Below are 22,745 nucleotides of genomic sequence, written 5' to 3'. Positions count from 1 at the left end.
GCCATTTCAAGTCGTATTAACACAGGGAATCTGGTAAATCATTATCATTGCACCATTTCCAGAATAATAGTAAACTAAATAGACAGTGGGTCATGAAAATACAGAGGGACATTAAGCCATATTTGATAACAAATTAGCTACCATCAGACTACAGCAAATGTTAGCATCAGACACTTCTTAGCTAATAGTTCTGGCAGGATGTACATGACTGGCTCTACTCAAAGGTTTTCCAGCTAGAAATATTCTCTCAAAACAATATCACTTATGAACTTGTCATTGACAATATAAAGATTATTGTTCTCACTATCAGAAACTTTGATGTAGGCTACACAAGTTGTGTTGTGACTTTCTGTCTTACATAGCCCTCAAAGTGATGGAAAACGAATATGCAAAGAAACTTAGTATTGTAGAAGAATATAATAATATATATATATATTTTATATTATTTCAATTATATATCCTTTTATTTTACTTAATGTCTTGAATATGCACCTGTGCCTATACACACACACACACACACACACACTCGTACAGACGTAATTCGATAACGGCTGTAAGGAACAAGGTAGCGGTGGAACGTTGACACTACAAGTTGCTTGGTGGTAGACAATACGTTATCAAATATGTTGTTTTCACAAAGTTAAGGCCGTTTAAATTGTATCTTAGCATTTAGACACTTTTTAGTCAACATTAATATTAGCTAGGATGTAGCTGAATGCTATTATTAACCGTTTAACATTAGCTAATGGGTTATCAGATCGGCCTGCTGACCCACTGGATTTTCAACACCCGTATTATTAATCCATACTGTAAGCATGTAGTTCTAAGTATGGCTTTATTGTGGCAGGCCTATTAACAGTTTTTTTTTGTCCAACATGTATTTCACAGAGATAAATATGTAATATATAGAAGGCTTTTAACCGTATATTTTTTTTTATAGTTCAACAATGACTACCTGTCCAGGGTTATCCAGCGCACTAGATGGTGCAGTTTGAGCGCCTGTCAGTCAAACTTAAATCAAGCCTCCATTTCCATGAATTTGTATTGGTACACAGTACTTTGAACCTGTTAGTCATGCCCTACGTGCTTCATCACCTTAATGAGACAGGTGCAGTTCAGTGACGTTTTCTTTTTTTATGGTGAATGCACCACCCAGTTTTTTTTGTTTTTTCGTTTGTGGGCGGAGTTTCTTCTGCTCCGTGGAAAACTCCCTGTACGAGCTGAGTGGAGTCAGAAAGCAGACACATTGCTGGAGGAGAGAGGATACCCACCTGTTGAACAGCAGCGACCTGGTTTAAATTAGTTTTTTTTTTATTAATTCACTTGTTTTTTCCTCTGAGATAGTCAGAGCCTGAGGCTTCAGGATGACGGACACACTTTTACCGAACGGCATCAAAGGCAGCGCAGGAGAGACCGCTTACTTCAAAAAGGTGAGTTTGTTTCCCGTCACTTCAATTTGGTGAGAGAAAATTTACTGTATATTTGTCTACTGTTTTTTCTCCCATAATGTACAATGAGAGGGAGATACTGGCGCACATTTTACTGTTAAAAAATGTCAAACAATTTGACAAAGTATTCTGTCACCATCTCACTATCCTAACTCATTGCGTATACCGTACAAAACGCTTTTAACGGAGCCATAGAAACAAGTTTTGCGTGTCTTACTTCCTCCATCGTCCCTTATGTCTTCAGATAATTATTATACTGGCATCTCAACTACTTTTATATCGGCTGTTTACCATCAGAAGTGATCGATGTCCCCAGATGTGCAGTTTCACAAGCCAAACATTAACTTAGGAAAGAAGCTCTATTTTCCAATGTGTTAAAAAAACATTAGAAAGGCTACATCAAAAGTGTATTGGAGAAAAGTTGTTGTTATTTATGTTTGAAAATGTCACTTTGTCTTTAAAAACAGTATGGTTTCAGTCTTATACAACCAATACTGCAGCTCCTGATGTGTCACCAACAGCAGAAGAAACCACAGCAGTGTCACCTCCAGCTGTCAGTGTGTGTGTGTGTGTGTGTGTGTGTGTAGGTGTGTGTGTGTGTGTGCGCTTCTCCAAGAATAGCTGTATCTCCTGCAGTTACTGATAGTGAGAGCGGCTGAAAGGGCAGTGACCAAACATCCCATAATTAACATAATCACCCCCCTACTGTTGTCAGAGATGTGTTGGTGATAGGGAGTGATACCCCTGGTAAATTTAGGCCGGATTAGCCTCTTTGGATAATGTCTGCAGGCCGGATTAGTTCTTACGTAGAACCCATTAAAAATAGTTCAATTTCTTCAGAGCTGCATTTAAATTTATTTTCTTAAATCTTTTATAACAAAAGACTGTTGTGTTAAAGGTTACCCAACACTCCTGACCTTTGACCTTTCTTTTGTTACACTATATCTTGCAGTTGCACACATAGAAGGTGCTCTGGATAACAGCATCAGCTGAATGATTGAAATGTAAATATAGAAGTTAGGTTATCTAAATTGTTCCCCAGATAAGAGGAGTGTCTTCCCCCTTGTAATTTTGATAAAGTTAAAGACTTTTAATCACGCTAATTAGCATTAGCATTCAATGAATCAGGACCAGCAGTGGAACTTCTCAAACCTGTGTTACTTTGTGTCTTCCCTTTGTTCTGTTATTCTCCCCTCCAAAGGTTGAAAAATAAACTCAAGAACAAATTTGCTTTAGGGGGGCTGCCCCCATTTGAGATCATCTAGCCTATATTGAAGCTTATGTGTTTTACTAAGTTCCCTGTCTGCCATGCTGTGGTCTGTGTTTCATTCCTCCATGTTTGTACCAGTGTCCTCAACCGGACTGTTTTTACAGACAAGCTTGTTTAGATGGCCATCTGAACAGAGCCTTTGTGCCTTTCAATCCCCCGAATCCCCCTCTGAACGCTGTCTGGATTTAGGCTCTGTGTTGCACTTCCTGTGTCTATAAAAAGGTCAGTGGGAGCCGGAGTCTGGCACCGTCACAGGGCATGATGGGACACTGCAGAGTCTAATACCTCAATCACAAACCATAACCTTTATACGCCTAACACAGTCTTCTTTTCCCATCGTTCTCACTCTCTCTACATTTCCTTTGTCCTCTGTATAAGTCTTGAACGCTACTTTAATTGCAGAAAAAGCTGCACATTCAGTGCAACCACAAAGCAATGAGTTCAGCATTCTCATTTTGTCATGTTAAACAGATTTGCAATTTGGAAACTTTTAGGTCAAATTTTACCCAAGTGGAGCCAAGAGGATCTTTGCTTCCACGTTTTGTGCCCCACTTTCTCCTTGGTGAAAATGAGTTTAATGATTTACAAGGCCTCAGTACAAGGCCTCAAGGCTGCTCCAGGGAGCTTCTGTGGTTCAGGGCCTCCTTCCCAGCCCTCCACTCTTTCACCTCCTGCTGGCTGACGTCCGACTGGATGGTTGCAGGATGGAAAGATGGCAGCACAAAAAGCCGAATAGGCATGTTTCTTCTCCTCATCCTCCTCAGCCAGCGAGAGCATTGACGTAGCATCTGGCCCGAGGCCGTCCTGCAGCCAGACCACAGACACAAATTGACAACATGTGTCCTGGTGCGCAAACCAGACGAGCTCCTTTGACTTGGAGACACACTTAAAGTCCCAGAGGAGGGTTTGTTTTGGAAAAAGACAAATGAGAAATCAAATATTGTAGTTTTTGGTAGTTAACTTCATAAAAAGATGTCTGGCTGTGGACTGAAGGAAGCACAAGCCCCATTCAGCAATCGGTCAGTGGTTTGGATGAATTCAGCTTTGCATAAAGAGCCGTGAATATTTGTAGGGTATTTGTAGGGTGACCAAGAGTCCATAATGGTTCAAAAGCTCCTGTAGCCTCTTCTTGGTCCATTGCCAGGCTTGACCACCAGTTACATAAACCAACTAACCCATAAATCACTGCTCTACATATTCTGTATAAAGCCTGGGTTATGCAACAGCAGAATGATTGGCTGTCTGATGGATATGAATATGGACAGGAATGTCTCTGTGTTTTGCGCTAATAAAGTATTTTGTACCCTCAGAGAGAAAGGAGGTACTGTTTGGAGGGGTTCAAGTCCCCTGATTTGTTCAGTGGGTTACACAAGGCAGGAGCAGAGCCAATGATGGGGTTCAACTGCGATGGGTCACTTGATGTGACTTGGTCAAGTTTTCAAACAAAGTGTCTGGGTTGTGAACGTGCAAGTAGTCAGGTAGCTTCTTTGTTTTCTTTGTGCGTATTAATCAAAACACCCTTGATTTAATTTAGCACTAAGTACATCACTATACAAATTCATAGGCCCCTTTAAAACAGTTTAAATCAGTTACATTAATATCAATTCACAATTAACAACAAAAATACTGGACCCTTCCAGAGATTAAATGAAAGGATGCATTGGAAATTTTGGTCGGCTGTTATCGGTAGCGGTATCTTAAAGATTACAATAAGGATTCATGTTTTAACTTTGTATTGATGATATTGAATAGTTTCATTATTGAATTGATACATAGATCCATATCGATGTTTCATGTTTGAAGTAGGGTGAGATCATGCGAGTTGTTGCCAAACATGCGACATCAGCATCTCCTAACTTATTTTGCAGCTCTCTCCATCTTTGGAGAGGCCACACCAATATTTACCCTTGTCTAGTTCACCTGTTCGTTTTCACTTTACTGGGACAGCAACAAGAACATAACATGTGGCAAACAAAGTGAAATATTTGTCCTCTAACATGGGCGAGCAATTCAAACAATAGTTACCAGTTTGCTCTGACGTACCATCGTTGTTTCCTCTGAAGTTAGACCAATTAAGACTAAATTACCAACGTCATTACCTTGGATAAAAGCAAACATTTCTCTGGGTTTGAACAATGTATTCAAATCAACAACGTTTGAAGTCTAATCGTTTTAAGACATTTGATACAGATATGTTACATGATCTAAAGTACTCTCTGTAAAACAATGTCTGAGCCAAAACACAAAATTCATAATCTCTCTAATATTACTAAAAGCAGCAGTGTGGTATCAAACCATCAGCTGTAGACTAGATGTTACAGTGAGACGATATGTAATGGTCACTGGTCAGATGATCAGAGTAAAGACTCATCACTCAGGAATGCTAGCATGAGTTTCATTCCATTTCAAACTACACATTAGACATGGACACATAACACTATGGTTACTATCAACCACTGGCCACTCCCTTGTTCTTTTGCACACACATACCTCATACTTTTGATGTAATGACTGACGTAACAGTGTATGGCATTAAGTCCACGCCCTCTCCAGACGTACGCTCACATCTTCATCCAGCCTCTAATAATAGCTGCTGCTACGTCTGGCCAGGCCACGCCCCCCGAGAGACCTGATACAAACTTATTGCGAAATTAACAAGGCTTTGTTTGTATAAATGGTTAATCATTACACACGTAGGTCACCAAAGTGTTGGTACAGGAAAACCCAAGTCGATACAGTGGAGTTTTATAGGGCAATATAAGTAGAAAAAGTCAAGTGCATGTTGTTGTGTGGACTAGTGATGTTGAAATCTGTATAAGAATGACATCACTTACCTCTGTCCACCTCTGATGAATCATTTTATTGTTTGTTCCAGTTTATGGATTAAAGAATAAAACGTGACTCAGATCTAGATATGAACGATGTGGGGCAACTAAATTACTCTCTCACAATGACACATCAAATGAAGAATGAAAACAGTCCCATCGAGCTGTATCATATCAACATTTTAAGATCATATTTTAGGCATTGTTGGAAGGTTGACGGTGTAAGAAAGAAGGGGAGACGGAGGGGGATGAAATGTAAAGAAGCTGTGGGATTACAGTGAAGCATGTGGCTTTTATGTGGTGTGCACCAACAATCATTTGGCTACAAAAAGCAGCCCCATATCAATAGTTGCTGAATCCAGTAGAACCTAATTGTTTAAATATAATATAGATATTTTGTATATGTGTAATTTGTTGTTATTTTTAGGTAATATACTTGGAAATAATGGCATTAAAGTTCAAGCTATTCCAATGAGCCTCAAAAGTCCAGACCTGAGGAGTCATAATGCAAAAAAACATGTTCACTCCAGGAAGTGTTTATTTATATGACTAGCTATTTGAATCTAATCAATCTAGATACTTCCGGTGTATGTGCGGGAAGCCAGGGAGGGATTATATCTTATTTTCAGACCTCAGGTCAGTGGATCAGAGGGTTTGTATGATTCTCCTTGATGACAGATAAAAAGGAAGCGGATATGTGTATTGGAGGAGCCAGGTGTCTATTACCTCCATTTGGATAGTAGAATTAGAAGTGACCTCGACCGCAGTACAGGGGAAACGTGTGATCACAATTAGGGAGGAAATCGGTGTTTGACTTTGGCATCCTCTCCTTTAAAATGTCTGTTATTTTCCATTCAGCCATGAAACTGAAAATGCAAAGACAGGCTCTTTCTAGTTGACAGAAAGTTTTTATTTGAAGTTGTAATATTTTTTAAACAAATCTGCCAAAACAGCAAATGTTTAGGTGAGAAAAAAATGTTTTCACACATTACAGAAGCCTCATGTCATGGCTCTGCTGAGCACGAGTCAGCAAATCTTCCTTTTTACTGATCAAGAGTTGAACTTGAACTTTGAGATTCTTTTTAAATATGGAAAAACAAACATGTAACTATTATCAGTCTATATATTGTCAAAGTGCTGATTCTTCTCACTCTTGACCTTGATGTATCTACTGATTTTCATTTTTCAGCTGACCTCAGACTGAGTCAGACAAATGACTCCAGTGTCAAAGTGTCCACGGCTCAGGACTGTAAACTAACTGGTTTAACTGAGCTAACTGGTCCCTGTGCATCATGCTGTCTTTGTTGCCATCAGAAGTACAGACACACCTCTGCTGAGCTGTGAGTCAGTCAGTGTGAATGTCTCAGGCCAGTTTATCTGTACTGCTGCTGGGAGTGACAGCATGTTGACTTAGTGAGGCTGTGGTTGTGATAGGGACAAGGACACACAGTGCAGCCACACACAGGACAGTGGCTGTAAACAGTGAGAGCATGTGTCATTGAGTCGAGTACAGTGAAATGTAGGTGGAGCTATTTGACACCCAACTTAGATTTATTTTACTGTTACATAAGGCCGTAAAGATCGAAGCAAAATGTACATAAAAATGTGTAAATGTGGATTAAAGGGGAACTTTTATCGACTTAATAATGACCATAAGTTGTAGTGAGAGGTTAAATTAAATGGACTGTAAACCTGGTTAGTTTTGGTTCTGACTGCTGGCTTAATCTGGTTCTTTATTTTTATTTGTTCAGTAGATTGTGGCATCACTTGCTGCTTGTACAGCCCTGATAATGGCTATACAGAAAGAAAATCTTTGAATGACTTGAAGTGTCCTGTTTTATAATTGTTACAAACTGAATATTGCAACTCAAAAACCATCTCCAAGGAAATCATTCTACTTTTTTGACACTCTGCAAATGTTTCTTCATGCCCATGCAGTTTTCCCCCCCACATTTTAATAAGATAGTATCTCTTGCTGACATGTTTGTTTTTGCATCTGTTTTTCTCAGGGTTGTAACCCGTTCGCCCAGACTGGACGGAGCAAACTGCAGAATAAGCGAGCGGGTCTGAACCAGCAGATCATCAAACAGATGAGGATGAGGGCCGGAGCTGAGAACCTGCTGAAGTAAGAACAAAACACTGATAATACACACATACAGACGACACATTCATGGCTCAGCTTCATTTTCTAGTCTTCCAACCACTCAAAGCGTTTTTACATTACATGTCACAATTACCCATTCACACACCGATGGCTATGCCTTCGGGAGCAACTTGCGGTTCAGTGTTTTGCCCAAGGACACTTCAACATGTGACTGTAGCAGTCAGGGATCGAACCACCAACTGAGAGGCGACCGACTCTACCACTGAGCCACAGCTGCACCAATCTTATTAATCACATAGGATTAAAGACTTATGTAATTAATGAGTGGTAAGATTGAGTCATTCTAAGACATTCACATTTAACAAAAAGAACAATGAGCAGTATGGTTTGAACCCACACAGATGTTAGAAGTTATGCATCAGTTACATAAGAAAAACCACCTGCTTATCTCCCCCGTTCAGTCATGCATCATTCATTTGTCTGTGCAGCCAGTCAGTTATGTCACTGTGCTATATGTGACCCTTAGTAAACTGCAATTGTCTGTCATCAGTCTGTCATTAGTTGCCATAAATTCTCGGTAAGACTTAAAACAACAAAGGGGGGGGAATGATGGTATTGGATGATGATAATCTTGAAGAGGAGCATTCCTCGTACCCTGAAAACAAAGAGTGACTGTGACATGTGGCTTAGAGGAAACCTCAGGGAAATGTCAACATCGCAGAGCCTTCTGTATTTTGATTATAGGCTGCAAACCGTGATGTTTCCTGTCATTGATGATGTAAGCATCCATCGCCGATGGCTGTCATTGACCACAGAGCGCTCTACCATCGTTACTTGATTACGAATGTTATTATATAACAAAAGTAATTTCCGGACGCTCCAGCAGGTCAAGACTGTACTTTTTAAATATTATTTAGAGAGACCCAACATTAATCTGCCATGAGCAAGCACTTTGCAACAGCTGTCTGCCCCGACTGAATGATGAAAGTATGATAGAGGGAGAGACAAAAAGAGAGAGATGCATGGAGACAATTACCTCTCCTGACAGGCTGACTGTAGTTCTTTACTACTCAGTAAAAAGTGAAACTTGCTAAACTAAATTTCTTTATGTGCCTTGTGTTATACTCGTGACTAACGCTTAAATGTCTTTCTTTGTCGTTTCTTGTGATGTTAAAAACATTAAATTTTCACACTTCAGATAAAGTAAAAGTGGTCACCCTGCTCATACTAATTTCCAAATCCCAGCTCACTGCAGCATCCCAGACAGCAGCAGAGCAGGTCATAACGTAACTAACCACTGCCTGGTTAATAAGAGGCTTAGCCGACTTCACTGGCAGTCGTCAGCATAGCAGAGAGCGTTGGGGCAGATGACAAACTAAAGTCATCCCTGCATCGCTTCCATCGCTGCAGGAGTAGTGTGTGTGTGTGTGTGTGTTGCAGAACCTCTTGCTTTTCATTTTGTTAACTGTCTAAATATAAATACAATAAATGTGAATGAAATGAAAAGCTTGATAAATGATGGTCACTATAAGAGCAAGCGGGGCTGGAAGCAGCAGCTCTGCAGCTGAAACACTGTCTGTGTGTGTGAGTCACACACAGTTAGAGGCGGGCAGTGTGTCCCAGACGTTACTTTTGTGCTTTGCAGCCTGTCATGCTTTTGCCTCTCTATTGCTCCGACTACAATGATGCAGCAAAAAACAAAAGTTGTCCTGTCCTCACCTTAAAGATAAGTTTATCTTTCTGTTGCGCTGTCTTGGGTATGTATAGAAAAAAGTGAATAAAGTGTGGAGTGGATGTGTTGCAGTCAGCAGCTGTCAGACTCACCAGTTGTTTTTATTTTCTAACATTGGAAAATGCACCGAGATTAGTGCTGTTCCTGCTGAATTATCCGTTTTTGTAGGATTGAATGACTGAACTATAAATATTATTTCTCAGGAGGTAAAATGCAGCAGAGAAAAATGAGGAAGTTTCCCCTCTTATAGACCTCTCAACCTCAGGCCTTTGTTGTATTTTTCTGAATGCTGCAGTTTAACACACTTTGGGACAACCTTGCACTGTTTTTTAACCAATCATTGAGCTTTGCCGAGTGGAGTTAATAATATAATAAATCACATGACATGTTGTTTGACCCTGTCAGAAGTCAGTAGGGTTAATAGGTGATCTGAATGGTCACAAACTTGAAGGCGGATCTTGTCGTCAAACAGCAATCACAGCACGTGTAATTGGTTGTGACTGTTGAGGGGTTCAGACACACCTCCGCCATCTGTGCAGGGCTCTTGTTATATTGTTTTTCCAGAATGATATACAATCACGTGTACAACGAGTATAGGCTTGTTTTTAAATGTACATATTTGTACTGTAAACATGTAGGTAGTTGGACTTAAGGCCAGACTGAAGCTCTGCTCCTCCTGTCAGAAAAGGATGCATGCACGTTTGTACAGTGTTTACAGTATGTATTGGCCGTGTAGCCTTCAGGGCAAATGCCTCTGATAGGCAAGAGGACAAAGTTGACTTTAGAAATACTTTGTAATCTGTCACACGTGACCCATAACAAGCTTCTGTTGTGAACATCAAGAAAATCATGTTCTTTTATTCTAAAGAAAATGGAGAGTAATAAATCATTTCCTACATTTAACCTAGATTTTTTATTGTTAATTTGTATCCTGTCTGTGTTGTGACAGAGGAGTTTGATGTGTTTCCATGAACACCTCCTAAATGTAGCTCTACCGAAACCCGCTGAGCTGGAAGAAAACAGGTCTTACAACTAGCTCGCTGCCCGGTAAGACAAAAATAGCAGGCAGAAAATATGTAGAGTGAGTGTTAAGCCATCCTTTTGCTACTTTCATTGTTTGAAACTTCCAACACTTAGAGGGAAAGTACAGCCTCAGAAATTTCCTAGAGTTGAGTCAACATCTGTTTGACAAAGTGTAAACATGAATGAAATATTGTAAGCTTCATAAAAAATAGTGTTTATTGCAGGCTCACTGTACTGGATTGCATTAGATTATACAGGGCTTCCTGTTACCGTGTCCACCGTCTGTGCTGCGTGGTCTTTGGCAGGGATAATGTATCTCAAACAGTCAGGACCGTGTTAAGTTTAGTGAACTGTAAATGTTTTCATGTTAGTGTCAGAGAAAAGGTACCAAAGTTCACCTTTTCTCTGTGTAGCCTCAACTCACCCCCTGGTTCCTGAAATCGGCTGTTTTTGATATTGTTTTAAGAGAAGTCTGTTGTCAGAGGATATTGCTGTCTGTGTGTGTGACAGTGTGTGTGTGTGTTAGTGTGTATGTGTCCATTAGGCCTGTCTAAGCCTTCTGTCAGCTTCAGAAGCCCCCACATTCCTGCAGTACTTCACATAGTCTGTCTGCCCAGCCAAGGCCGGGGGCAAATGGACAGTGTGTGTGTGTGTGTTTGCCAGCCCAGCTGCAGCACAGAGAACAGTCTGGATGCAGTTTTGAGTTTAAGGTATGCCCTCAGCTTTATTTTAAGGCCCTCAATCACATGCTGTAGTTTACCTGTGATCGTCCATCTGTGTTTAGGAGTCGGTGTGCATGACGGGGTGGTCATGCTATCCCACCTGCTTGGACATTTAACTGGAATATCATGTCAAACACAGATTTGTCACATCTGCTTTTTCCAAAGTAACACCCCTACAAAATATAATAAAATATCAGCACAAAAAGATCCTTTATAGGGAGTTTAGTTTGAGTCATTGTGGCCCATGTTGAACCCAAATCCTTGTTTTTCTTGAGCACACTGTGTGTCTGTTTTTTTTCATTTGGCGCGATCAGTTTCCCAACCTCACTTTTTTCTCCTTCTCTCCTGTTCTGCATTCCTCTCTCTATCAGCAACAGGTGGAGTCAGTCTGGTCAGACCAGTTCTCCTCTCTTTTTTTAAATCCGCTTTTCGTTTCCCTTCTCTTATTTTGTCTTCTCTTCCGACAGATATAAAGGAAAAAACTATCTACAAAAATCACAGGCACAGAAATCCAAACTTCTTAATAAAGAAGGATGCAAGTCATTTTAGTGTTGTACTTTCATAAAGTCTAGGGAGATGACAAAAAAGTGCATATGACCAAAAATGAAGCAGCAACGGCAAACATTTATAAAAGAGAGCACAAATCCCAATCCACATTTCCCACAATGTACCTCGAGCCTAGAGCCTAGAGCCTTTACTTCGACCTCTGTACCTCCTAAATTCTACTTTCTACCACCCCCACACCTTCAATATAGGGTCTCAGACTAAAGCCAAGGTAACCTTGATGATGTCAGCATTGGTTGGAGAGTTGTTGCCTTAAACTGTAGGAAGCCATTTCAGAAGAGACAATATACAATTGTTCACAGGTTTAATAGTACTGAAAACGTCAGTTATAAAACTCCAATCGGTATCAGTACCAGAAATCTCTTCAGGTCAGTGGCTTTGAGGAAAACACAAAAAACAGTCAGTCTGCCAAAGAAACAAAAACGTCCTCTTCAGAACAGAGTTTGGGGAAACTCAGTGAAACCACACTCTCTGGTTTACAGTCTGATTCTCACGCTCGGTGGGACACTATTAGATATTAAATTGGATATTAATAACAGCCTGGAGCTGGCGAGCTGGCATCCTCTCTGTCCAAGCCACAGCACCTCTAATGGATAATGGATTCCCCAGAACCAGACGTCCTCTTAACCCCTCCAGCAGGCCGGAGGGAAGTGATCGTGTGGTGTTGATGCTAAGCAGTGGTTGACAACCCAGTTGATTCCAACGTGTTGTACAGAGAGAAAAACAAAGAGCGGAGTGAACCAATTTAAGTACAAACTGGATTATTATATATACTGTGTGCTTGCTGTAACCTTGTTTTAAACTCCTGCCTACCAGCACGTCTTCACGTCTTACCTGTCTTGTTAAAGATCACAGCCTCTGTAATTATAGGGTAGAGAGAGATCAGGTGACAAGGTGTACGACTCAGATTGACAGCAGTGAAACATCTCCAGAGTCATGTGGAGTTTGGGGCGGGGGTGTAGGTGCAGGTTCATCTCACATCAGTTACTCTTGACAGGGACCTGCGAGGGTTCACAGATAAAATGAGACCACTGGTGTGTGTGTGTGTGTGTGTGTGTGCATTTTCTTTTACCTTGTATCTCCCATAGATGCATGTGAATTGCATTTTTTTTTCACTGACTGACAATGCATCATAAATCCTGCTTTACAAAGGATCGAGCCACTTTGTCTTACTATGTTAACACACACATACACACACACACACACACACACACACACACACACACACACACACACACACACACACACACACACACACACACACACACCCCTCTGAGGTATTATAACAACCTTATCTCTGCTGTGCAGTGAGCCCTATCTCCTTGTTTGCACGGATATACACAGTCTTATGCTCTGATCTTCCCCGCCTAACCACACATACTGTACATTTTAAACATTTCTTTAATTTACAATAAATGATAAAACATGGTGGACCTCTGACCCCTCGATTTTTTCTACAACAATGATTCTGCCCTGGGAATAAGCTGCTGAGCTACACAGGGGCTGTAGCTGGTGTACATAAATCTTGATTATGCTGTTGTGTGCTGGAGAGTAAATCAAGCACATGGAGGGGCACAGTGACGCAGGTCTGTGGTCCAGAGCACCAGGAGGAACGCTTGTTTTGATAATCAGCTGCAGGAAAGTTTGGCTAAGTCAGAGTGGATAATAACAAGGCTGATGTTTCTTCTCTGTTCTCATCCCATCGTATTATATGCAATGTTTTATAACCTTTTGACTCATATTTGTCTTGTTTTGATTTCCTCCATCTGTCTGTTTCTGCAGGGCTTCATCCAACAACAAGGTCAAAGAGATGGTTCTGTTGGAGTTGAGCTACGTGAACTCCAACCTGCAGCTCCTGATGGGACAGCTGGAGGGACTTAACAGCTCGGTGGAGGTCTACCAGAACACACAGTGAGTACACATATAACTGCTTCTTCTTTTCCTAGCACTGATTCTACCACTGCCAACCAGCACAACATGGTAGTGACAAGCTTTAACGATGGTGCAATGGAACAAAGAAATTACCTGTAAAAAGCAGAGGATTTTTGAGCCTAACATGTACTTTGGGCTTCTTTGTTGAACACGTGAATGAGTGTGATGAGCCTGTTCAACAGATTGCATGTTAAAATGCATCTGCAGAAGCCAGAGCTTTACAATGTAGATACCAATTCTCTTGCAACATAATTAGGCCACCACTGATCCAGATACAACAAAATTCTTAAACCAAATCTGATCCTACTTTTAAATGTCCAACTCCTGCAGAAATGATGACTGTTCACAGTGACCTCAGCATGCAAATGAGTCCTCTGTGTGCAGGTTTAAGCCTCAGACTTGTGTTAATAACAAGGTATAGAACACACACAGAGTTGATTGGCAGTCAGATCCGGCTCTGACACTGTAGTTAAGTCATCACGCTCTCTCTCACATGAAAGACGCCTGATGACAGAGGAGAAGGTAAAAAGAGGTGTATGATAATGGAGAGAGACTGAAGAAAAGCACGAAGACCAAGTGCAGTAACAGAGTTAGCTGTTGAACTGGACCGGCTGGTTTTTGAGACACAATACACAGAGCTATACGGAAACAATGAGGCAAACTTTTATGCAAACCAAGATAAGTATCGAGCACATTGCTGCTCTCAGTCAGGCCGATGATCGGGTGTGTTTGGGTGTGTGACGCTGATTGGTCCTGGTGTTTTCTTTCTTTAAACACAAGCCAAGTTTATAGGGTGTGGATGGAAATGCAGTATGTATGTCACGAAGATACACACATCGTCTCTGTCACGTGTCAACTTAGCGTTAGCAAGACATTAAAGGGATTTAATGACTTAATGGAAATATAGAGGTTTATACAAGGAGAGACATATGTTCTTTAAAAATTGGCATCTGTCTGAGCCATTTATAACAATTTATTTTCTTAACAGATTTTCTCATGATTATGTGTCACAAACCGGCAAACTAACGATATAGTTTTTAAAGGATAGCACTTTTAATGGTAATAAATAATAAAAGGAAGGAAATACAAGCATATAACACTGTTTTTTTGTGTGTGTTAATGCAAATTTGGATTATTTAAAGGCTCTTCGATTGAGGCATGTCTGCTGCCAGGTGGCTCTTCTTGTTAAGACCACTTGAGTCCTCAATAAACCATCTGCCCAGAGACACTCTCACACACAAAAACACACTGCTAAACACAATAAACCTGCACTACACATTCACACAGGCGCACATGAAGCAGTACCAAAATGCATAAACATATACAACGCTTCAATATTTACTCTAAACACCATAAAAAATACATGGATGATACATATAGAAATGACCTTACATAGACAAGCCTTAACACAGACACACACACATTCACAAACACTTCTGTCGAGGATGCCATGTTGCCCATGACAACAAATCACAACAGAGCATTAAAGTGATGGGAAAGGTGGGGTGATTGTGGAGGTTAATGGGGGGATGGGGTTTTGTTTGGTTGGTAAGTATGGTAACCATTCTGAGGGTCATTGACAGAAATTTTCCAAAGTGCCGACCTGCTGCTATCGAGCAAATTCTTTTTTTCATTATCAAAATCTTTATTTAGATGGTTTTTAAAGAGAAACAGACCTGGTTCGGGTTTTTAGGGTTTGACATAAATCTGCAGATGATTATAAAACCCAAGGTAGCATCCTCCATTGGCACGCCCAGATTACTTTGCTTTGTTATAAGTCACGAGAATCTTTGACCTGGTTTTCATAACTCATATTCTTATACAGGCAGCAGAAGATGGATTTAAGCCCTCATGAATCCAGGCCAACATTTTCCTGAATGTATTCTGTTTCCCCCCCAGTGATTTATCTGATGTTGCTACCAACAGAAAGAGTTTTGTCAAATAAATAAAGACCAAACTCTAAAAACAGACACTAGAGGAAGATACAAGATAAGACAGATAGATAAACTTTAATGTTCCTGTAGGGAAATTTGTTCTGTCCTCTTCCCTGCAGTTCCCCAAGATAAAATCATTCATACTGCAGAGTAAATGTGAAACATCTCAGCTGCACAAAGCTTTCATGTAGCAGTTTGCAAATACAAATACACACCTTCTGACAACAGTGATGCATAAAAACTGTTCGTATAATGATACCAGTATCTGAAATGTCTCCAGTACCGCCTTTATTGTGATATCTTTATAGTGAAGAATTGGTCACTAGTTTATAAGTCCCCTCCCCCCTCAAAATGTACAAAATCGGTAACCTGCAGAGCATTGATAGGTGTTAAGACTTTAACTATCATTAAATTATCATTTAAGAGCAGCTAATAGGAAATGATTTCAGGTACATCATCATGTACAACAGCAAAGAACAACAGTGCTCTGCTAGCAGAGAGTGTAGCGTTAAAATGTCAGCAGTGTCTTCCTCCCACACATTATAAGGCTGTATTTTTTATTTATTTAAAGTTAAGAAATGAAAACTGTTAAAATCTATAGGGGCACTTTAGCTCAGTTGGTAGAGCAGGATGCCTCCTGGGCGCCTCCCATTGGAGGTTGTTTTTCGAGCATGTCCAACTGGGAGGAGCTCCTGGGCCGACCCAGAGCCTGTCTGTACAATCCTTACACCCAAGTGTCCTCTGTCATATGGGATCAGGGCGACTCAAGTGTGGGAACATTCAGCCTCATTATCAGGCTCTTATAAAAACACCTGCTCAATGCTCCATCCACAGACAATAGGCATGCTGTGAAACTACCGTCACCCGTTCACCATGGTGTGTCTGATTAAAAGAGAATTAAACACATGCAAAATTCAAAGTGTTCACATCATCATATTCAATCTACCAGATCAACAGTCCATATAAATCCATATAAAGGTGCACAGTGAACATGTGTAAGGGAACATGTGTAAGAGAATATTGGATATGTTGAGAAAAGTCTTCCTCTGTGGTGTGTGAGCAGGTGTCTCAGAGCGATGACGCTGCACAGCCACAATGGAGAGTTCTCCTCCTGCTCCCCTCAGCCTGAAACACAACCGCAGTGTTCAGTACAAACACAAAAACACCCTCCTCGTCTTTCTCGGCTTTTCCCAGCGGCCCGCTGTCCCCTGAATAGCGTCTTTCTGTTGTTATTTCTCGCTCAGACCAGATTCAGCTGGTTCTGGCATGAGGTAATGCGTAACTGAAAGCACATATATGTGACTGATACAGTACACATGTGCTGTACATGTAGTGGATAACCTCATTGAACCACACCATGAAAGAATACAAGCTAAATACTGTATTCTTTACATGACTAAATATTGCAGCATTTTTTTGCTTCTTATTTTCACTTCTGAGTGTGTTTTTTTTCCAGTGTCCCTCACAGTATCAAATGTTTCTTGTTCTGTGATCTGTGGTGCAGTAAATGTTTGTTCAGTTTCTCTGTGTAATGTTCTTGACCTGGGAAACAAGCTGAACTTTCTTAAAGAGCTCCTGAATCAGCCGAGCTTAAGTGATGACTGATAAAAACATTGAGATAAAGACACAGACACTACAGGCCGCTTCACTAACATAGGTACACGAGATAAGCACTGTCCTTTTATTTGAGAAAGTACTATCACATAGTTATCAGAGGATGTGGTAGTACTTTTAATGATCCAGTAATAAAAAATAAGGGGGAAATGGTTAACTGTCCTCATTAAAACAAATTAAATCAAATAAATAAACAAGCAGAATAACAGAAAAATGGCAATTGCATCAAAACAGTACAAACAAAGTGCATTTTAAACAAGGATAAAACTGGTTACTGAGCTAGCTGACATGTTGTCCTTGAACCTGTTGTTCTGGTGCACATACTTGCCCTGTTGCACTGTGAAAGTTAACTTTTTCTTTAAAGCAATAGTTTCACATTTTGAGAAATACACGTATTTTCCGCATGCTTGCAGAGATTGCCAGGCTGCTTGCAAGCTAGCATCTCCCCAGTGCTTCCAGTCGTTATGCTAAGCTAATAGACTTTCCTTGCTCTAGCTTGATATTTAATTGACATACTTAAGAACAGTGTAGATCCTATTTGAATGATACTTTATTGCCATTGCAGAGCAAATACACAAAGAAATTCAGTTTGGCATGAAAATGTGTATATGCACCCTTTAACATGCATATAGATTCATACACATACAGTGTAATGAAACGACATGCATGTGTGATTCAGAATAGTGTAGATATATTTAGTATTTAAAGTTATGCTAGTCGCTCTGTGGCCAAAACATGAGCCTCACCTGACTGCTAAAGCAAATGTCTGTGTCATGTCCTGCACACTGGCACTGGCAGTGATTGTTTGAGAGGTGTGTGTGTCTGTGTGTGTGTGTGTGCATGTGAAAGGGAGTGAGCTTCTGAGAGGCTTTTAACATTTCCCCCCCTGATCTCCCTCAGAGTGATCTCATCTACGAGTCCTAATGGATTACACTGCAGCCTGTATCTCTCTCTGTCGGTGCTGCTGATGAATGAGGGTTTCTGTGAATCACAGAGCCAGTGTGCCAGAGGAATGCTGCCTTATCATCAAGTGATGAATGAGTGAGGAGTTGGTTTTCCCCAACTGTTGGGTTTAGACATACTGTTCATAGAGTCTGTTCTGCACCTCTGATCCCTTTGATAGAAAGACTTCTGATTAAAGTAGATTAAAGATAACAGCATCATGGAGGCTTGTTTTTATTGTCAATAGTGCATTAGAAGTTTGTACAAGTGTTGCCCTCATTTGAGGTTGTTTCAATAACCTAAATTCCAAACCAATCAAACAAATCCAGAAGCTTCTTGTTTTTAAAAGGGGTAAGTTATTTGCCAACCCCTCATTCCCCTGCTACAGGAGGGGGAGGGGTTTGTTTTTAAAGACTCTGTCTGATCTGCAGCAGGTATCTGTCACGTTATGTCTCCTCAGAGCTGATAACAAGCTGAACCTGTTTTCCATCTGTCAGCAGCGGGGACCTCCAGGTTCACACAAGCAGAAAAACCATTAAAGCTAAAGCTGAGATCAGAGAGGAGGGTTTACCTGAGTTTTACTGCAGCCTCTTTGTACTGTTTGGAGGGTTCAATTAGCGTTAGCATGGACGCAGCACTGCTGCACCTCCACAGTGATTAATCATCAGGGAGTTTTGTAGCTTAACAATCGAAGGAGACGTAGGGGCTTCCTGTAAATCCTCACTCCAACAGTGTGTGCTCACAGCACCATCTGCCTAATCCGGACTCCCCTCAATCAAACTACCTGAAGATTGAGTCCAGATTAATCGAGTACAATGTAAACTTTCTCAAGTGACAAATCTGTTGTTGTTTTCTCTCTCTTTGTTGGTGGAATCAGGCTGTTCCTGGAACTGTGCTTATTGTTATTTACTGTACATGAGACCTTGATGTGATATCTCTAACCGTGCTTGGTCTGTAGTCAAAGGGAGTTTCTTGTTGTTTCATATCTTGAACCACACCCTAGAGCCGGCCTCATCTGTAACCTGTTAATGCATCAGTAGAACAATGGGAGAATATGCTGTGCTCTTTCGCTTGGCCTTGTGTACATTAATTGTTTGTGAATCCATTTTGCACTTTGTCCTCTAAGTATGATATATCTTTAAGGACAGTGCTTATACCCCGTTAGAGTTATTGTCCTCAGAGATTTATTATATTGACTAGAAGTAATAAGTAGTTATAAGTACAGATACTGATAGCGATTTAAGAGGGAAAAACTTCACCAACTACCTATATGGCTGCCGATACAGTAAATCATAGAGCTAGAATGAAAATAACTTTTTTCTGTGTAGACTGTGCACTGAATTAACATGGATATGACTAAGCAAAGGTAGTGAGAATGCTGTTTTCTTAAACAAATATTGTTATAGAGGAATATTTAACATTTTAACACATTGTAAACCATTGCTGGTGCTGTGCTGCAGACAGTGCTGAGAGTAGAGGACACTCTGCTGGACAAACTAATGATGATTTATTCTGCATTATATGTTTTGTAAAAAGTTTTCATCAGGGCGACACACCAGAATACATATATGCTGATCTAGAAAAAAGAGGGATACCAGTTGCTTACAGTAGCAAGGAGTTAAACTCCAGGTGAATGCTAGGTGAAAAGTAAACTGTCGAGGGAGCGAAGCCACTGGACTTTCTCCAGGCACTCTCGCACCGAGCCAAGGATTTCATTTAAAATGCCTTTTATTGAATCAGGGCATCTCTTGTAAAAAACATCAGTATCAAAGATGACTCTTCCTAACCACGCCCTGAAGAAGACCCGATGAGGGTCGAAACCGCTCAGCGTTTATTTCTTTGATATTTATGTTTTTGTTATGAGGGATGCCCTGATCCTTGACTCGGTGTGAGTGTGCCTGCAGAAAGCCCAGTGGCTTTCCTCCCTCAACATATATGCTGATACCAATACAGCGGTGATAGGCCCTGATACGTTCAGCTGTAATGGTTTGGCTCTGATATTGACAATAAGATAAGTGATCATGAGTTGTTAATTTCTCTCTTTCTGTTTTGCTTACAGGGAAACAGCCAACATCCCCCTCATTGCTCTGGGTCTGAAGGAGACAAAAGAAGTTGACTTCTCAACTCTATTCAAGGTATAGAAACAACTACAGATTTACTATTAACTCTTTATACAGCACATGTAAATAGGTGCTGTATACAGTTTTACCTTTGATGTAATCGGTGACAACTGAACTTTTCTTGAAAGTAATAGCTTCAATTAGTTTATGAACAGGAAGATACTGATAATACAATGATTTTAAACTGTGTTGTATCATAACGTGAAGGTAGATAAGTTAATTATATAGGAACTAAAATGTTTTGCTGAGTCACGTCTCACAGAGCTCCAAAGAGGTCAGACCTTGTGTAACTGGTGTTCTGTTAGCACTCCGTGGTTTTAATGATCTGGTTTACATGCTCTCCTTCAAATCATCATTAACAACACCGACATTTATTTAACATATGTAAAGGACGACAGTGTCAAACTGTTCAACAGCATAAACACTTTAAGGACAAGTAGAAAGAGGAACATAGAGGTAGAGATTTCCAGGTAAATGGTTATAAATAGTGATAATTTGCATGCAGCGTGTTTGACCCACATCGGTAGGTGTGTTTTCAGTAAGGATCAGTTGCAGTATTCAGTCTCTTGTCATGCAGTATTTGGGTCACATTATCTGCGCCCTGCACACCTGCTGCTACATTGTGTTCACTATTTATTGATTCAGGAAGAATCCATCACACAACAATAACAATGATTTGTCTCATGTACCAAAGTGGGTCAGTCGCAGAGCCTATGAGAGTCATCATGTAGCTGTGTTTCAACGTGAGAACATCGTAAATATCCTGATGGCATATTTACTGTGTGCTGCATCCTGTTCTTGGATCTCTGAGCAGTTTAATGTTGCTCTATTTAATGCTGCTCTACTTATTGACTGTTGGCGCACCTTAGATTTAATGATCTGGTGTCTCCTGCCTCTGGCTGGATGACAGCTCTCACCTGCCTACTTGGCATCACACAGTTAGAAATGATGCGCCTGGGTGTCCTAGTTTCCAGAGAGGGTGCCCTGTAACTGAAAGTCACATGTTTATTGCTCAGAGAACTCCCTAACAACTGTCCTGAAAATATTATATGTTGATCTTTATTTGTTTGTGGCAGGACTTCATCTTGGAGCACTACAGTGAAGACGGGAACAGTTACGAAGAGGAGATTGCTGACCTGATGGACCTGAGACAGGTAGAGGATACTCAGAGTGTGATCTGATACATATGTTCATCATTCCTGACATGTGGCTTTTCTACACCGGTGGTGTCCCCAGTACATTTAGATATAATCAAACGAGAGTATGAATTTCTTTTTTCAGTATGTTGTGCTGGAAAAGAAGCATGCTTACTACAGGATCATTGGTGATAGGATGTTTCAAATGGTATTTTTCTTCTGTGTGAGCACATCATACCTACATGAAGTGAATACAGAGGCAGATATATGAAAACCTAGAAACGACAGCGCTGTGTGTAATCACCTTAAGAAATCTTCCGCTCTTGCAGACTTTATAAGATCTCTTTCCTTTCATCTCCCAGGCTTGCAAAACACCAAGTAGAAACGACACGGGGGTGGAACTGCTGGCAAAATACTTCAGCCATCTTCCTCTGATGGAGAGCCGGTTCTTCTCCCCATCGCGCCAGACCGGCATCTTCTTCACCTGGTAAGAACAATGGCATTTGTAATAAAGAAACTACAGAAAAAGTGGACTTCAAGAGGTTCTAAATAAGATAGCATTTAAATAAAAAGTGGACCAAACAAATAGTATGAATCGTACCCCAACTCCCAAACCTTAACACAGAAAAGCAACAGGTGAGATTACAGCAGTGATAAAAAAGAAATGCAATGAGCCACGATACGATGGTTTTCCAAAGCCTTTGAGCACAAGCAATAAATGTCTCAGTCATGTATAATCATTTGCTTAAATGCCTCAATGAGAATATTTCAGCCAGCTGATGCCAGCCTGTGCTTCAACTCACAGGAGAGATTAGAAAGATGTTTTATTGCAGCCTTATGGACCGGTTATGCCTTCCTGCTCAATTTTACCTCTTTTTTTAAAAGAAGAGAAGTTGTTTGATTGAAGAACAGGAGACCTCATGAGAAAACAACAAAAGCAGTAATAACTTTATCAAAGTCAGCACAAAACAATAAAACCCTTGTTGTGGACGTCCTCTGAGATATTTTAAACTTAAGATATGTAGTGCTTCTCTTTTTAACTTTACCTAATTTTATTCCCTAAAAAAATCTTTATTATCATTTTCATTCCTTCTTTTTACAAACATAAATGTTGACATCTTCCTCCTCTTCCCCTCAGGTACGACTCCTTCACAGGCGTGCCGGTCTGCCAACAGAACCTGTCACTGGAGAAGGCGAGCATCCTCTTCAACATTGCCGCCCTCTACTCTCAGATGGGGACCCGAAGTGACCGACAGACGATAGTGGGCCTGGAGGAGGCCATCTCGTCCTTCCAGAAAGCTGCAGGTAGGAAGAGACAGGAGTGATGAACTGCTTTAATTAGATAATAGTTAGTAATTAGTTAGTAATTGGAATAGAGA

General features: G+C 40.6%; 1 protein-coding gene across 2 annotated transcripts in view; it reads left to right on the top strand.

Annotated features, from left to right (window-relative positions):
• The first annotated feature begins 1,246 nt into the window (after positions 1–1,246).
• Positions 1,247–22,745, top strand: part of rhpn2 (rhophilin, Rho GTPase binding protein 2) — a 32,900-nt gene continuing 11,401 nt past the window's right edge. For both annotated transcript variants that reach the window (XM_069660773.1, XM_069660765.1), the window contains exons 1-7: positions 1,247–1,430; positions 7,553–7,668; positions 13,471–13,599; positions 20,170–20,245; positions 21,307–21,384; positions 21,729–21,853; positions 22,505–22,671. In XM_069660773.1, coding sequence (XP_069516874.1) covers positions 1,365–1,430; positions 7,553–7,668; positions 13,471–13,599; positions 20,170–20,245; positions 21,307–21,384; positions 21,729–21,853; positions 22,505–22,671 — 757 coding nt within the window. In that variant the 5' untranslated portion in view covers positions 1,247–1,364. The remainder of the gene's footprint in view (positions 1,431–7,552; positions 7,669–13,470; positions 13,600–20,169; positions 20,246–21,306; positions 21,385–21,728; positions 21,854–22,504; positions 22,672–22,745) is intronic.

This window comes from Semicossyphus pulcher, unplaced genomic scaffold (genome assembly GCF_022749685.1).
Source record: "Semicossyphus pulcher isolate SPU_LCO1_2020_fin unplaced genomic scaffold, fSemPul1.0.p SCAF_1, whole genome shotgun sequence".
Lineage (NCBI taxonomy): Eukaryota > Metazoa > Chordata > Actinopteri > Labriformes > Labridae > Semicossyphus > Semicossyphus pulcher.
The sequence above is the reverse complement of the archived record's forward strand: the minus strand, read 5'-3'. Positions and strand labels throughout refer to the sequence as shown.